The 17835-nt window shown below is 39.2% G+C and overlaps 2 protein-coding genes across 4 annotated transcripts; both read right to left on the reverse strand.

The window, feature by feature from the left end:
- Positions 1–277: 277 nt before the first annotated feature.
- LOC147488656 (uncharacterized) lies at positions 278–691 on the reverse strand. The gene has a single exon (XM_086574448.1). The coding sequence runs from the start codon at positions 689–691 to the stop codon at positions 278–280; it is 414 nt and encodes a 137-aa protein (XP_086430574.1).
- Positions 692–5729: 5038 nt separating this feature from the next.
- TEX1 (Transducin/WD40 repeat-like superfamily protein) lies at positions 5730–17221 on the reverse strand. 3 transcript variants are annotated; one of them, XM_086571798.1, is made up of 10 exons: positions 17022–17221; positions 15025–15154; positions 11026–11117; positions 10749–10817; positions 8198–8255; positions 7976–8075; positions 7170–7256; positions 6934–7012; positions 6313–6445; positions 5730–6020 (listed from the first exon to the last, which is right to left on the reverse strand). In XM_086571798.1, exons 1-10 carry the CDS (start codon positions 17187–17189, stop codon positions 5986–5988), a joined length of 951 nt encoding a protein of 316 aa, XP_086427924.1. In that variant the 5' UTR covers positions 17190–17221; the 3' UTR covers positions 5730–5985. The 3 variants fall into 3 exon arrangements, with proteins under 3 accessions (XP_086427924.1, XP_086427923.1, XP_086427925.1); XM_086571797.1 differs by having other exon boundaries at positions 6907–7012; positions 17022–17212; XM_086571799.1 differs by lacking the exon at positions 5730–6020 and having other exon boundaries at positions 6311–6445; positions 6807–7012; positions 17022–17212.
- Positions 17222–17835: the final 614 nt, after the last annotated feature.

Consider the following 17835-nt stretch of genomic DNA (forward strand, 5'->3'; position numbering starts at 1 on the left):
GGAAAAAAGGGTTTAATATTCGGTGAATATATATCAGACATATCGATGTCGGTGTACCAAAAAAATGATATATATCGGATATATCGGCGATATTTTAGGCATTGCTTGAGAGTGATTAAAAAAAGAGTAAATTTAGTGTGCATCAGGAGAGAGAGTGAGGAATTGCATCTGGGCCACTCTTTTTTTTGCACACAAGTAAGGATATTTTATTGATATAATAAATTAGTTACAGGAGATAAAGGTCTTAAAACTTAGGGAGCTACATGATCATAGCTAATTAAAACCGGTAGTAGGTTCTATGAGGATCTTCCAAGCATCTGATGTAGTCTGGCTTGGTGCAGCTCCAACAGTATGTGCCTCTTTGCATTGATGAGCCCTTCTTTGATGCCGCGTCAGCTCCAAAGTTAGCTTCACGATAAATATGAGAGAGTTTCCAAGAATCCATCTTCTGAGTTGCTCGTAGCCATCTTGCCTTAACAGCCCACGGAATGTTCCCCTTGCTAAATGCTATGATGGCAGGTTGTGAATCTGCTTCAATCCATAAACTTCTCCAACCTTTTGCTACTGCTGACTCCACCGCCATAACAATAGCTTCACATTCAGCATCGAAACTGGTGGTAACTCCTAGCCCAGAAACCATGACCCCCATAACTTGACCATGGTGATCGCGAAATATAATCCCCACCCCCATTTCTGGATTTCCCTGGATGAGCCATCGATATTGGCTTTGGTAGTGCTGGTTGGGGAGCTTCAGCCAGACTTCTTTTGGGCGCGTGGTGGCTTAGAGATGCCTCGATATGAAGAGAGTGAAGAACTTCCAACTCTTCATTTGAATTACGCGTATGTGCCCGATGCAACCAACCCCTGCAGCTTGAATTCCTTTGGTCACTTCATACTTGATGAGAATAATATTTATCTTCTTCTCATCAAATAGGATGCGATTCCTAGTTTTCCAAATCTGTGCCATTAGGTGCGCATCGCCTACATTCCATAGTTCTTTTCTGATTGGACTAAGAAGCTTTGTGGCCGATATCACTTCTTGCAAGTTCAATGAGATCCTTACCTTGAAGACATCCGCGAGCCAGCCCCATAATTCCTTTACTGCCTCACATTCCCAGAGTAAGTGGTTAACACATTCTTCCTCTTTTTGACAAAGCCGACATCGAGAAGCCATGGGAATTCCCTTCTTCTTGACCTTGTCATCAGTGGGCACTGCCTTTTGTAGGAGTTTCCATACAATCCCTGCTGTTCTCGGGTGAAGAGTTTTGTTCCATACCCATTTGTTCCAATGTACCTTTTGTTCTTTTTTTCTAATAGCATCAAAAGCCTCCTTCACTGAGAACTTCCCATCCTTTGCTAGTTTCCAAATCCTGATATCGGTTGCTTCGCCAGTTGGAGGTTGGATTGTATTTAGATCTATTCCCACTTTTCCAAAAACTTGGTGCACTCGATCTGGAATGTTCCAATCAGTTTCAGTTATGATGTCAGCAACAGTGGCCTTGAAGTTTCTCCAGTTGACGCCTTGTACTCATGCGCTATTGCAACTCGCCCAATTATCCTGCTAAAGTCTGATGTCCTTACCTTGACCCACCTCCCAACCCATGTGAGGCGACATCTCTTTTAGAGCCCATTGAATGCCTGGCCATACTGATGACTTTTTGAGGTATGTAAGCCATTGTCCTGATAACATAGAGAATTTTGCCTTCATAAAGTTACTCCATTCAGAATTTCCAGTGAGAAAGCTCCAAGTGAGCTTCATGAGGAGGGCTAGATTAAGCTCTCTGAACTTTCGAAGCCCGAGGCCTCCTTCCTCATATGGCTTACAGACCTTCTCCCATTTGAGCGTGATGCCTTTCCTTACTGTAGGATCCCCTGACCAGATAAAATTTCTGATAGCTGCCTCACAGTCTTTGATACATTTAGATGGCCACCTGTACACTGACATGTTATACACCGGAAGGTTGTTAAGAATAGATTGAGCAATGACTACCCGACCTTGGAAAGATAACATTCTTCCAGCCCATCCACTAGCCCTTTTCCACACTTTGTCGACCATGCTCTGAATTTTTTCCCTTGTGACTCTGCCTTGGAATATGGGAGCACCCAGGTACTTTTCTGGAAGGCTGCCTTCTCTAAACTCAAAGAGATTGGAGACTCTTTCTTTCTTTGCATCATTCATAGCCCCTAGAAACAGTTTACTCTTAGCAGGGTTGAAATACTGGCCTGCTGATTTTTCATAGGAGTTGAAAACTTGCTTGAGCAACTTGAGACCTCGGATTTCTCCATTTGCAAAAACAAAGACATCATCAGCAAATAAGATGTGGGTGGGGCTAGGACATTTTCCTACTGCCGTCATGTGTTTGACCTTGCCTTGGAGGAATAACCCGTTTATTCCCCTGCTGAGAACATCTTCAGCGATGTCAAAAAGGATGGGAGAAAGGGGGTCTCCTTGCCTGAGCCCCCTTCCTACTTCAAAGAAGCCACAAGGCCCTCCATTAATCATGATAGAGATATTTGCACTCTGCCAAGATGGTAGTCGACCACGAACACAAGGTCTTGCTGAATCCAAACCTACTAAGCACCTCAATCAAAAACTCCCAGCTTAGAGTATCAAAAGCTTGGGTAATATCCAACTTGATGCCAACATTCCCACCTCGAGTTTTCTTGTCCAATTCATTTATCATTTCAGAAGCCAAAGCAATCCCCACAGTACCTGTTCTGCCTTGGATAAAAGCCAACTGCTCTCCGCTAATGATTTTGCTGACAATCTGCTTAATTCTCAATGATAGCAGCTTAGTAATTATTTTGAACAAAAAATTACTTAAGCAAATAGGCCTAAACTGGTTCACCTCGATAGCATTTACAACTTTAGGTACTAGGACAAGAAAACTGGAATTCATGCCTTTCGGGAGAACATTATCTCTAAAGAAAGAAATAATTGCATTACTTACATCCCAGCCAATGGTGCTCCAGAAGGTATGGTAAAAGATACCTTGAAAACCGTCAGGGCCAGGGGAACTGTTGGCATCCATGGAGAAGACAACTTCCTTGATTTCTTCCCTTGTTGGAGTGGCTGTTATGGAATCATTCTCTTCATCAGTAATCAACTTAGGAATCAAATCCAGGAGAGTCGAGTCCATTGTGATACTCTGAAACTTGTATTTCTCTTGGTAGGCAGAGACTATATATTCTTTTATTTTCTCTTGTTGCTTGATCATGACTCCTTCTTCGTTCTTAATCTCAGTTATCTGTGCTTTTGCGAGTCTCATTTTGATGGTGGCATGGAAATAGGCCGAGTTTCTCTCGCCATTCAAGGCTTCTGAGGTTCTTGACTTTTCTTTGACCATAGTAAATCTGATTCGTTCGACTTCCTCCAACTCAAAGACTTTGTCAATTTCCCTTTGATGCAAGTTAGTCTCAAAAGGATTTTTTTCTTGATCCTTAAGGATCTGCTCCATATCCTCTTCTAGCTGCTTCATGTGCTGCTTGTGACTTCCAAAAACCTCAAAGCTCCATTGCTTCAGTTTTAGTTTTAATCTTTTTAATTTCTTCACTACTTTCCTGATCGGAACATCATAGAGTGGCTCATTCCAGCTTGCTTCAACTACTGCTTTGAGGTTCTCATGTAGTATCCAAGCTTTCCGAAACCGGAAAGGGATATTTTTCGGCTTGGGGATGCATGAGTTCCAGCCCACAATCGGACTGTGGTCTGACAACTTGCGCTTAAGGATCTTACTTCTCCATCCAGTGCTTACTTCAATCCATTTCTGATTTACGAGCATTCTATCTATCTTCTGTAGCATTCTTTTATTCCCCCACCTCTTGTTGCACCACGAGTAATTGAATCCGCAAGTAGTAGAGTCAATCAGAGCATTCGAGTGGATAAAGCTGTTAAATTCATTCATGGCAGTGATACATGGAGATCGACCACCTCTTCGTTCTGTTACAGAGCTTACTATGTTGAAGTCTCCTACCAGCTCTCAAGCATCCATTTGTATTTCCCAAACTCCCGAAGCTCTTGCCAAAAGCCCTCTTGGTGCCGTATGAGCTACTTGCATGAACAAAAGAGAGCAGAAAATTCCCTACCTTTACTGTAATTTGCTGGTGAGATACATCCACAAGATCAACTGTTAATTCATCTTTCCAGAAAAGCCATAAGTTTCCTACTCTCGGAGGGGTGTCGTTGTGTAGGAATCTAGCACTGAAACCAAGCCTACTGAACAATGGCGGTAGAACAGTTGGTGGTTTAATAAGTGGTTCAGCAATACATAGGAAACAAGGATTATGTTCTAAGACCAGTTCCTCAACAAAGTGCCAAGGTCCCTGTCTCTTCATTCCCCTCACGTTCCAAAATAGAGTATTCATTTAAAGATGAGAAGAGTTTGCCTTAGCCCTTGTATTAGGTGTAGGCAATGCCTGAACCTGCCACAGAGGCTTATAGCCTTTCTTAGTTTTAACTTGCCATTCTTCCTCTTCCCTCTCATTGACTCCCATTCATTAGCTTATCGGGTTTAGATCACGGACCCGATAGTGGTTCGAGGAGGAGTGATACTCGAGACCGATTCGTTGTTTTCGCTTCATCTCGTCTACTTGTGGGCTCACACCCTTCTATAATGCTTTCGTCCGAGTTTCTGACAGCCAAGGCCAAAGTTGACTCGATAGCTTCCTGTGCATCAAAGAACTCCCCTTGCAAGGTGCCCTCCTCTCTATTCGGAAATTGATTCATTTCTGGATCCTGACTCAACTCCTTAGATTTCCCGGCTTGGGCCACTTCAATATCCTCTACTGGAACAACAGGACCTTGAAGAGGCACATTGGCCATTCCAGTTGTCTCCCCCAGGGATGTCGCCAAATCAACAACTTCCAGAATAGTTGGATTTGAGGTTCGCTCTCTTAGTTCCTGTGTCGGGATGATCTCTCCATTTGAGTCCTTGGTACCGCTCGTACCCTCATCTTTCTTGTTCTTTTTATGTGGCCGGTTTCTCCTCTTATGCCCTCTGGATACTGCCTGGTATGACTCAGGCTGGGCCACTTCCTTTGCTGCTTCTTCTATTCTGATGTTCTTGCGTACCATCTTACACTCTGCTACCAAGTGTCCCACCGTCTTACAGTGGCTACAAAACTTTGGCATCTTCACCACCTCAATATCTTGCATAAAAGATATGCCCTCTTCTTCCTCCACCCATATCTGATTTGGGATTGGCTTGGACAAATCCACGTCCACGAGCACACTCGCATCTGGGCCACTCATAGAGGCAAAAGTATTGGTGTATTACTTCAAAAAAATACTGTCCAAGGGCCCTCATGCTTGCGTACTCATGCACCCTGCGCACCTAGACGCCCTCTTAAAAAAATATGCTAGTTGTAGTTGTGAGAGTTATTTTTACTCGAAAATGAGCCTTGGGACCAATTCCTTATTTGTAAATTTAATAGAGAGGCTGGCAGTCCGGCACTTATTCATCAATCCTGGACCAGACGAGTAGACGGCAGAACATCGGTCAGTTACTCAGTTTTAGATGGTAGGAAAATTGCTTGACCTCGTTTTTTCTTCCGTTCTTTTTAGTTTTGACCTTCTTTTTTATATTGGGCTGTCATGGGACAGGAACGTTGGTCGGGCTTGGAGCGGTTTAAACCCGGCCGTATTTAGAATGGGCCGAGTCACAAAAACTTTGTCCGGGCTAGTCGTATAAGAGAAACTGTATGAACATTAAAGATCAAGAATATGAGAGTACATTTGAAAGGAACTTTTTTCAAAAAATGTTGAATTACACAATACCGACCTTAATCCAGCTTCCCAATCATAATATCCAATATTCACATAAATAGTTGACAATTCAGTTAAGTTACACAACATCAGAACGTACAATTTCCCCTGGTTTACAGCCAATTAAAACACGAGGCAACCAATTTCCTCCAGATTGCAACAGGGGAAAAGATCAAGGCATGTCTTTGGAACATATGCTCTGATCGATAATCAGTAACTTTTTAGGCACTCTCAAAGCCAAAAACTCGAAATACACCTACAACAAGCAGTTAAGAATTTTAACAAAGTTCGTAGCTTCAGAACTAACATAACTAATAAATAGAGTAAACTGTCTAAGTATGCAATCTTTTCTCAGTAATTTGTCGGAAAAGGGAAACCTCTGAAGACACTCTGATATTGACAGAGTTACTAACTCCGTACAATTGAACCTTGGTAACCTTTGCACTTTTTCCAATATATTTGTTGGTTTAGATTTTACAATAACGTACTCTAGCTGTTAACAGACATTTAATTCATCAAATGAAATTTAATAAATAATAAGCACTAACCGTCATCAGCTGAGTACTTGTTCTTGTCATCTCCAGCATAAGCCAGTAAGTTATGTTTAGGATTCCACTCCACACTGTTCATTGCAGCACGACATGGAATTTGATGAATTGTCCGGCCAGACTGTACATTTGCCTATACCAAACAGCAGCAAAAAAGTCAACAAGCCAAAAACGTTTTATCCAGGAATGCACAAGTCGAATAAGAAAGTACCATGAATACATGCAACAGAGTGAAACAAGTGTAGACCCACTGAAGTCACCCAAGGAGTTATAAATTAGTGTTATTTATTTTATATAGTTCTCTCATCCGATGCCATGATGCCATCCTAATGGATCTACATGTCCAAAAATATTTCTAGAGGGTAGTATCCCAATTATGACCATTGACACATACAATTATCAGACAGAATTACCATATTTCACTTAGCAAAGGATTGTGAGTACCCGGTCGACTAAAATCATGTAATCAAGCCTTTTGTTTGAAACCTTGGTACCTTATGGATGATAACTACACCCATACTGTGATCTTTGCTTCATTATTCTTATTCTTCTTTCAGAAAAACTGATAAGGGACTTCATGGAAAGAAAACTGACATTGCAACAATTTGACCAGGTACATACAACATCAATAAACAAATCCTCACTGGCTGAAGCAATATATTCTCCTGTAGAATTGAAGCTTATGGTTCTCACAGGCCACCTGAGAGAGAGAGAGAATGTAAGATCGAGTATGGACACGTTTCAACCAGAACTTATGGAAATATTACTAGTATGCATGATCAACAGCAGAAATGGATCAACATCAACAAAATAATAGAAATAAAGCTCAGAGAGGTAAAGCCTATATGTGAACTCACTCAAGCTTGGTGAATGTCCTGACACAAAGCATCTCTGACATGTCCCAAAGGCTTACTAAAGAATCAGCGCTTCCAACTGCAAAATAACTATGACAATAAAGGAGGTAAATAAGAGTTACTCAAAGTATCTTTTGAATAATGTGCTCCTGAGGGTGATCAGCAGGAAGGCTCTCCATAATCACCATGTCTATACCCACCTATGCATATTCTCATTTCCTCTTTTAATTATTTTTAACAGTAAAAGAACTCTTAAGGTGCTGAGCAGCAGTGTAGCATCAGATATTCAGATAGTAATCTAATCGGTCATCTTATCTTAGTTACTGACTTGTAAGCCAGTAAGTACACTAAATACACATCAAAATATACAGAAAGTCCGAACTAGTGTTGATACGGCACATTATCTTTGAGAGACAGAATAAATAATCCACCTCCTACTTACGCTATTCTTTTGGTTAAGTCTACAAAGCTGATACATTTAAAAAACACAAACTGCAACCCATGAAAACACAAAAAAAAAAAAAAAAAAACCCAAAAAAAGAGGAAGAAGAAGCTTTATTGGTGTGCACTGTTATAGCACAGACAAGTAAAAACCCCAAACCGCAATGTTACTTCGACGCTCAGAGTTCTTCGGACCGATAACAATGCAAAGTAACTAGCGTATGAATGATGATAATTAGAAACCTATTATCGTGAAGTATCACAACGAGCACAAGAAGCTGTGGATTTGAAAATTCTACTCACAGGACCATAAGAACAATATATGACAAAAATGATGCACAGCAGGAGCGAATAGACTATCAATTCACCTTCCTGTCGGGTCAATTGCAATGCAGTAGCAACCTGCTGTATGTGCCATAAGAGTGTGAAGCGCTTTGAGAGATGGGTATGCAAGTACTTCAACAGTACCTAGGCAAACACTACACGTCAATTAGTAAAAAGTTGAACTTCACCAACGTAAGTGGCTCAATGAACCACAGTTGTATAAACAACTTTGACTCCCTGATTCCCCAGTTTGTGAGCAATCTCACCATTTCCCGTTGTCAGGAAGAAAATTTCCCCAGTTGTATTCCATGCAATCTCATTCACCTAGTCAAAAAGAGTCAGAGAAGCATTTACCACATTAGAATATATCAAGAAAAGTACGTTGAGAAAAAACAACTTTCTTCGAACAAAACCTTTCCATTCACAAAATAACATAGGTCCTTTAGGCAAGTATCGTTTTTTTCTTTATGTTAGTTCGGTGAAGTATAGTTTATACATATCTCCAAATCAAATAAAAATAGGATGAGATATCCAATAGGAGGATGAGATATCCTATAGGATAAGTTACAAAAGAAAATAAAAATGAAAATGAAATTAAACAACAAAATCCTTCCATCTGCTCATTATAGACTCCCATCTGCACACAAAAGTCTAAAATGAATTTCACAAAACTCGTCGTCTATGAAGCACGGACACTGACATGCGACAAAGATATGACACGACACGGATACGCGGACATGACATCATTCAAAAAAGTAGGACACGGATACGTCATGGACACGTTAAAGAAAAATTATATATACATGGATACGTCATGAAATTTACCCTCTCCACTAAGTTTAAATCAAAATATGAAAACTAGTTTTGAACATGTCTAACTCTAAAAGATTAAACAACAACATACATGTCCAAAAATGCAAGTTAATGCCAACGAAAGAAATAACAATTACAGAAGATTCATAACAAATATATATATAAAAACTTAAAAAGGATTTGGCAATCATCAAAAGTGTGCAGTTGCGCATTGTGCCTCCTTATTTCAAGAGTGAAATAAAACCCTACCAAGTCATGTCTTCTTTTAAGTATTTTAATCACTTTTTTAAAATTTAGAGTAAAATGTAGAAGTGTCCCCCGTGTGTGCTCAACGTGTCCATGGAGTGTCGGAAATTCTATAAATTAATTAATAAATCCGATACTCCAAATCGAGTATCTGACACGTGTCGGAGGCGTATCGGGGAGTGTCAGTGTCGGATATGTGTCCGACACGGGATACGTTGCCCTTAGAGGAGTGTTCGTGCTTCATAGCTCGTCGTGCACTTTCAACAAGAACAAGAAAAACAAAAGCGCTTTAATAGCCCAAATCACTTTCTCTCCATAGACAACGAAGTAACTTCAAATTTTATGTTATTCTTCTCCGCCCTATAGGATCACAAAATAAGCAAGCCCCAAAGCCAGTGTCCCTTCAGAGAATGGATTCTCAAGGTCCATGAGGCTAAAAGTTATGGTAACAAGACCACTCTTCACCAAAACTAGACACTATCACTTTCCACCAAAGGCCTCCGTTTCCTCCCCAAACCTTCAAAGCCATTTACCAACCAATGCAAGGTCCTCATACCCAACCCACCCTCTTCCAGCTAACTAGATGAAACCTATGTCTATCTTCCCATGTTAATTCAAAAATAATCTGTGTTAGATACGTGTACATATCGGACACGACACACGCACATATTGTATGTGATATCCCTCAATTTATGGTATTTCACCATATCAGACACTTCGTATCCGTGTCAAAGACGGACACACGTTTCCGTGTCAATGGAACTTAGCTATCTTCACTATCCTCCCATAGGAAATCCCTTATTATCGATTCCAAGCTATCAGCAACACTAATTAGTCATATAGAAAAGTGACATGTACTAGATAAGAAGGCTAGAAAAAATAGATTTGATGAGAATAACTCTATCACCCTGTGGACAATAAACAACCCTTCCACCCAGTCAATCTACAACTAAAACGCTCGATATTGGGATCCCAAATGGATATCGACCTATCAAGATCCACCAAAGGAAGACCAAAGTACAGGGTACCAGTTGTCCAACCAACATAGGAAGCCAAACTATCAGTATCCTCCCCAACACTCACCCCCGAAGATGGTACTCTTAGCGATATTCACTTTCGGACCCAAGACCGCCTCAAAACAGCAAAGAATGCTTCTAAGATACCTCAATTGCTCATTATCATACCCCACGAACAGCGAAGTATCACCAACAAATTGAAGGTGGGATATCAAAACCTGATTCTGAACACCACCGTATCATCAGCAAATTGAAGGTGAGATAAGCAAGTAATGTTGCTGGCATATGATCTAAACATAAGCTATTTTCTTCAATGGCAATAGCCTTTAGCCATGTTTAATGGCCATCTTTATATCCTAACAGAGATAGATTGAGCAGGTAAATTAATTGGTCAATGTCTGAAGATGTCCAAGATATTAGATGGCTAGAAATCTTAGAAAAAGAAATTTGTGGGACTTTATATTGTCAAACACCCAAGATAGCCTCATAGCCATATAAGGAAGGTGTTCATAAACAGGTCATGAAAAAATCTACATAAAGCAAAACACTTGCTGCAATTCCTGTAAATATGATAACCTGTTGTGCTGCAGGAAGTGAAATCTAATATAAACTTTTTTATTTTCATCCAACACATTTTAACATGATAAAAAGAAAATAAGCCATTTTTACGCTCAACATGATACAATCAAACATTTATCAATAAGGCTCTCTTTAGCTCATGTTTCAAAGTTTCCAAATCTACCTCATAATTGAACTTGCGCTTGTGGATTGGTTTGAATTTCCGAACATCCAAAATTGTCAGTTCATCATCCTACAGAAGACACAATAGTAGAGTTAAACATCAGGAGTAAACAATATAAGTAATTTCATAATAGGCAATATATGTCGTTGACCACTTAATACTAACAAACACTAATACCTTCAAGAATTCGGAACCAAATGTAAGCATGGAATCTTATTCACAGCCATACATTACATTACCCTAAACTTGAAACCTGGCCTAAGATTTTATAACGTACCCTGTTTCCAACAGCTATGTGAGTACCATCAGGTTTGTATGTTATATTGATGTTTTCTCCACTGAGTTCTACCTGTTGGGAGCATTTACCACCTACAAAACCAAAAAAACAGACATATTTCTTAGAAATGAGTGTAAGAAGGATGATCTTAGAGCCCCATGTTGGAACCACAGAACATATAAGCCAAGCATATATTTATACATGTATTGCAGTGTAACCCCGTGTTTAAGTGATTTTCAACAAAAACTAGTCTCAACTTTCAACTTTCAACAGAAAACTGCTGTAGAACCTCCTCCACACATTTATATAAGTAAAATGTTAGAGGCATTCCATAATTTATAAGAATCGCACTTCCTTCATGTTGGACCAATATAAACTCCAAAGCAACAGGTTTATCTTCCTTTATTCTCATACTTCTTTATTCTAAGCAAAGGGGAAATTCTCCAATTCTTCATAATAATTAAAGTTTGGTAGAATAATGTTAACACTGTAACTATTTATTTCTCTTTTTATAAATGAAAATAAAAGTACAATCACATAATCAAAGTACAAGCAACCATAATGAAGAGGGTACAGAGAAACCAACCCCATGCTCCCTTAGAAAGGCAGTAAAGGGAGTGTTACAATCCGATCCAACAAATCAACAATTTTAAGAATGCTAGATAGCAATAGTATCCCAATTACACACTACATTTTGAAATTTCCATTGCCAATAGGATGAAGTTATGGAGTCTTTACATAAAAAAAAACCTATCCATTGGAGCTCCACAATCGTTTTATTCCTTCCTTCCATAAGCTTCAAATAATAACTTTTAGCATGTGATTAACTAAGCACTTTTGGACACCGTGGAGGAGGAGCGGAACCTAACAGAAGCCGAAAGGGATAGGAGGGAGGTGGTTAAAAGAGAGTTAGAGAGAGTGATCTTGATGGAAGAGATTGCTTGGAAGCAAAGATCAAGGGATAAGGAGATCCAAGAAGGAGACCAGAATACGAAGTATTTCCACAGCCTCGCTAATGCTAGGAGAAGAGTTAATTCGATTTCCAAGTTGAACATAGGGGGCTCTCTGGTTGATGATGAAGAGGTAATCCGTAATGAGACTGTGAATTTTTATACAGAATTGTACAAAGAGCCTATGAGATACAGACCTCAACTTGACAATCTCGAAGTTAATCAAATTTCGGTGGAAGATAAGGAGTGTTTGGAGCAACCGCTTCAGGAGGAGGAGATTTTTCGAGCTCTAAATTCGATGGATGGAGACCGTGCTCCAGGCCCTGATGGGTTTCCTGTTGAATTTTTTAAAAAGTTTTGGACTACCATTAAAAGAGATTTTTTGGAGATGGTGAGAGATTTCCAAATGAACTGTTTTTTGGAGCATAGTTTGAACCATACTTTTCTCACTCTTATTCCTAAGGTGCATGGGGCAGTGGAAATGGGGGATTTCAGGCCTATTAGTCTTGTGGGAACTGCTTATAAAATTATCTCCAAGGCTCTTTCTTTGAGGTTAAAAAAGGTTCTTGACTCGGTTATCTCGCAGGAACAAGGAGCGTTTATTTTCGATAGACAAATCCTAGACGGTGTTCTAATTGCTAATGAAGCCATTGATGATAGGATTCGTTCTAGGACGCCTGGGATTGTTTGTAAGGTGGACATCTCCAAAGCCTATGATAATGTGAGTTGGTCCTTTTTAGATTATATGTTGAGGTGGATGGGTTTTGGAGAGGTTTGGAGAAGTTGGGTCCGTAAGTGCATTTCGTCCGCGTCTTTTTCCGTCTTAGTGAACGGGTCTCCCGCGGGGTGGTTTAAGAGTTCTAGGGGTTTAAGACAGGGTGATCCTTTATCTCCCTTCCTTTTTCTCATTGTGGTGGAAGTTTTGAGTCGGATTATTCGAAGAGCCAATGAGTGGGGTGTTTTGTCGGGGTTTTCCGTGGGGAGACACAATATTAAGATCACCCACTTACAATTTGCAGATGACACTATCATCTTTTTAGGCAATGAGGAGAATCAAGTTAGATACCTTAGAGGTCTTCTTGCTTGTTTTGAGGTGGTATCAGGCTTGAGGATCAACATTGCTAAGAGCACGGTGTATTGTGTAGGAGGGAGTAATAGTGCAGTTCAGCTTGCTAGTGTCTTGGGGTGCTCTCCTGGTGTTCTTCCGGCGTCTTACTTAGGTCTTCCTTTGGGCGCTGCGAATAGGTGTGTTTCTATTTGGGACCCGGTGATAGAGAGATATGAGCGCAAGTTGGCTTCTTGGAGAGGTCGTTACCTCTCGAAAGGGGGGAAAGTGGTCCTCATTAAGAGTTCCTTGTCTAGTCTACCCGTTTATTTCATGTAAACTCTTTTCGAGCACCGGTGTGAGTGTCACTAAGGGGTTGGATAAGATTTGAGAGATTTTTATGGGGAGATTCGAGGAGGCACATCACTACCATCTCATTAGTTGGAATAGGGTGTGTACTTCTAAGGATCAAGGTGGCATTGGTATAAAGAAGACCGGTTTATGAATCGTGCCCTTTTGAGTAAGTGGTTGTGGAGGTTCGGTATTGAGAGTGAGAGGCGTGGAGGAGAATTATTGTCTCGGTATGGGTTGAGTCCTTTTGGGTGGGAGAGCCGTGATGTGACGATTCCTATGGGTGTGGAGTGTGGAAAGGGATTATGAAAGAAGTGGAGGACTATAGGAAAAATATTTCCTATAGAGTCAACAAAGGGGATAGAGTCAGATTTTGGGAGGATGTTTGGAATGGGGATAGAGCCTTGAGTAGGGATTTTGGGAACTTCTATGCCATGTCAAGCGGGGAAGAATCGGCCGGTTAGGGATTTCATTGTTATGATAGATGAATGCTTGCCTCATGGAACATTGATCTCAGACATACGTTCAATGAGTGGGAGATTGACGATTTGGCTACTTTGATGGCGAGATTAGGGTCTCCACCTAATATCACTCTCGAAGATGATCAACAGGTTTGGGCCCATGATGCCAAAGGTATTTTTACTGTTAGATCTTGGTATTCAACCCTCCTTGTCGCCTCACCTAACCAACCGGATATCCTATCACACCTTGTTTATCCTTGGTGTTTCATTTGGAGGGCTAAAATTCGTCTAGGGTTTCTTTCTTCATTTGGTGTTCGGTTTTGGGTAAAATTTTAACCATTGACAATCTTTGGAAAAGGAAAATGATTATTGTTAATTTTACGCCCTTTTTGCTATGATTAGGAGAATCCGTTGCTCATACTCTTATTCTTTGCCCTTTTCTTATGCCATTTGGAACTATTTTATTCAATCAGGGTCAATCTCTTGGGTGTGTCCTCGACCGCTTGTGATCTTTTGATGATGTGGTCTAGTCTTTGGTCTCCCACCCGCGTACTAAGAGAAAGTTGTGGAGTATTATTCCCTTTTATGATACTATGGGGTATATGGTTGGAAAGAAACAGGAGACATTTCTCGAGGATAGAAGCCTTGGCGTTGCACATTTGATTCTTCACATCAAAGGATTGCTTTTCCTTTGGTGTAAGCGGTGGAAGGAGTTCAAGGAGATACCATTCGGGTCCTTTGCTTTTTCTTGGGAGGATATCATTCGAGATGTCTAATCACTGTTGTATTTCTGCATTTCCTTGTTGTTGTCTTTTATTTTATTTTACGGTTCTTAGTAGGATATCTCATCCTATTTTGTAATTATCTTTTATATAGTTTATATATATATTGATCGTTTACCTCTTCAAAAAAAAAAATTAACTAAGCACTTTGCTTTAGAGGTTAATGGTTGAATGATAAGGCTAGTGCTTGCACGTGCAAGGCTAGAGGTTAGTATTTGGCTATCTGCACACATATTAGTGTAATAGTACGCAAACACTATTACTTCCACAAAGACAAAGGGGGAAACCTTCTGAGTTCTGACTTCCTACAGAAAGTAAACACATATGTTACCATAACTATACGGGTATACATGTGATATATCAGACCTTTCACTACTAGAAAGAACAATGAGCTGCATAATATGACTTACTGCGAGCATCCCAGAGGCGAACGGTCTTGTCACCAGACGCAGTTGCAATTAGGTCAGCATGTTTGGGGTCCCAACATAGCTGGTCCACACTATCAGTATGTCCCTTCAGCTCAATGTCTTTAACCTTACTCTGCAGGAGAAACCTCAAATTAGTATAAGAAATCAAATGGATTACACACACAAAGACAAAAGGAGCACATGATCTGTATTATATGGTCACTAGAGTGGGTGAAAATTGGGCTACTATCTATGCAGGCCAGTATTTAATGATCTGTATTAGTGTAAATTGTCAAACAGGTATTTGAAGCTTAGTAAGGATTAAGTAATTGGAATGAAGAATCATATCAAGCATTTGAAGATGGTGACAATTAGCAAATAATGCAAGCAAAGAAGATGCGTTTTTTTCTTTTTTTAATCTGTTGAGAAAAGTGGGGGGTATTCGGATCATCTTGAGGGTAAGCAATGAGGAGGTGGATGAAGAAATCAGCATGCCACCAAGTCTTATATATTTTTTTCGTACTTGAACTTATTAAGTTTGAACTGGGAAGTTTTACGCTTTCGTTGGATACTCACTTTATCAAGTATGAAAGGACACTGGTCCACGACTTAGCGGGTACAAGTTTTCCCGGTCAATGCCAAGAAACATAAGACAATGGTCTGACACTCCCCCATTCCACTGCTGGTAAACACGGAGTAGGATCCACTCCAACAGCATAACGGGTTGTTATCCATTTAGAAAAGTATATATATATATATATATATATATATATATATCAGTAATTCTCTAAAAAGTAGCTACTTAAGTTAACGTAAAATAAGTACGTACGTAAAACTTCACCTACAAAATGAATTCAAATATAATTTTTTGTGGTTATGAAGCAATCACCATAATGATTATCTTCCCAAAATTTCAGCTCATTTGGAAACCTCTAACATAGATAAAAATTGTTGTCATCTTTAAAAAGAAATCTAATGGTCCAGAAATATTAAGTTTTTGTAATCGTTTTTTGCCAATGTTAGAGGTTTTCAAATGCGCTGAAATTTCAAATGCCAATGTTAGACTATATATATATATATAGTCCTTTTCTAAATAGTAGCTACTTAAGTTAACTTTAAAATAAGTACGTAAATAAAACTTCACCTACAAAATGAATTTAAACCTATTTTTTAGTGGATATGATATACTCAATATTAAGATCATTTCTACAAAATTTCAGCGCATTTGAAAACCTCTAACATTGGCAAAAACCGATAACAAAAACTTAACATTTCTGGACCGTTAGATTTCTTTTTAAAGATGCCAACAATTTTTATCTATATTAGAGGTTTCCAAATGAGCTGAAATTTTGGGAAGATAATCATTATGGTGAGTACTTCATAACCACAAAAAATTATATTTGAATTCATTTTGTAGGTGAAGTTTTACGTACGTACTTATTTTACGTTAACTTAAGTAGCTACTTTTTAGAAAATTACTATATCCAGTCTTTTGTACATCTCCTCAGTATTCTTTGTCATCCCAAAAGACAATGGTTGTTAAGTTTGTAATAAGGTGGGACGCTTGGCCGTAGAATATTATAACGGAAACAATTATGCGTATGCTGGAAGGAATGCAGCAGCCAAGCTAGTTCTTCATATCACAATACCAAAAATCTCTCCAATATATAATGTCAGTCTACCCTAGATAAATGGAGAATCCTTGAATGTTTAAAACATTGGTTCATATCTTATCTCAACTCCTTTATCGACATTTCATTTAAAAGATGTTTTACATGTCCCTAGCATATCTACATATTTTTTGTCTATGATTTTTACACCTACAAAAATGTTGGAAACTCATCACTACAAATGCATTCACACCTATGTTGCATGGACACTAGTAATATTAATATGTAATTTGTACATTTATTTATGTGTCTAGTTTCTTGAATAAGATTATAAGCAGTAATAATAATAATAATAATAATAAAAAGGTTTATAGAAGTAAGTTGGCTTACGTGTCCATGGGGTTCAATGTGTGAAATACGAGCAGTTTGGTCAACAGAACCAGACGCGAGTTTGGTGCCCGTGCAATTCCAAGCAACTGAATGAACCTTTTTTTTATGACCCTGATATTCTCTGCTGTAGAGGTTTTTAAAATTCGGGACCGACCTCGTTTCTTCCATTTTTTTCACTCCAACAAACAAAATTCGTTTCTTCTTTTAAATCAAAAGTTAGTGGGCTTGGACCGGTTTTAATCAAATGGCCCGAACCGTATTTAGAAACCCATGGGCTTTTTTGGTTATTAATATTAATGCCACTGGAAGATTCCCTCTCTATTATACGGGGCGGTATTGACACCCCATAAAATGGGACTAGCACCCCTTTGGTTAAATCTGTGGTACTGGCACCCCTCCATTTAATAAGACATTTTCCATCCACCCCACCATCCAAAGCACCCCCACCCCACTTTTTGGAACTGGCCGATACAAAACAAAAAAAAAGAAAAAAAAAGAAAGAACTGGCGGCTACTTCTTCTTCAAAATAAAAAACATTGGCGCTCTCTCCCGCTCCTCTCAATTGCACCTTCCATCTTCTTTTTCAATTTCAATTTGGACATTTTGGTATTCATCTACTCCTCTTGTCATTCATTCAATTTATTTTCAATTTTGACTTTTATTTTTCGTAATTTGTTATGTAAATTAAGTTAGGTAATTGTTCTTATGGTTTCTTGTAAATTAAATTGGATAAATTTGAAAAAACTAACTTGTATATTTGAAAAAAAAATTAATGGTTTATTTTTAGTTTGATTCATTTCTGATTCTGATATTG

The sequence above is a fragment of the Coptis chinensis genome, chromosome 7 (genome assembly GCF_015680905.1).
Source record: "Coptis chinensis isolate HL-2020 chromosome 7, ASM1568090v1, whole genome shotgun sequence".
Taxonomy (NCBI): Eukaryota; Viridiplantae; Streptophyta; class Magnoliopsida; order Ranunculales; family Ranunculaceae; genus Coptis; species Coptis chinensis.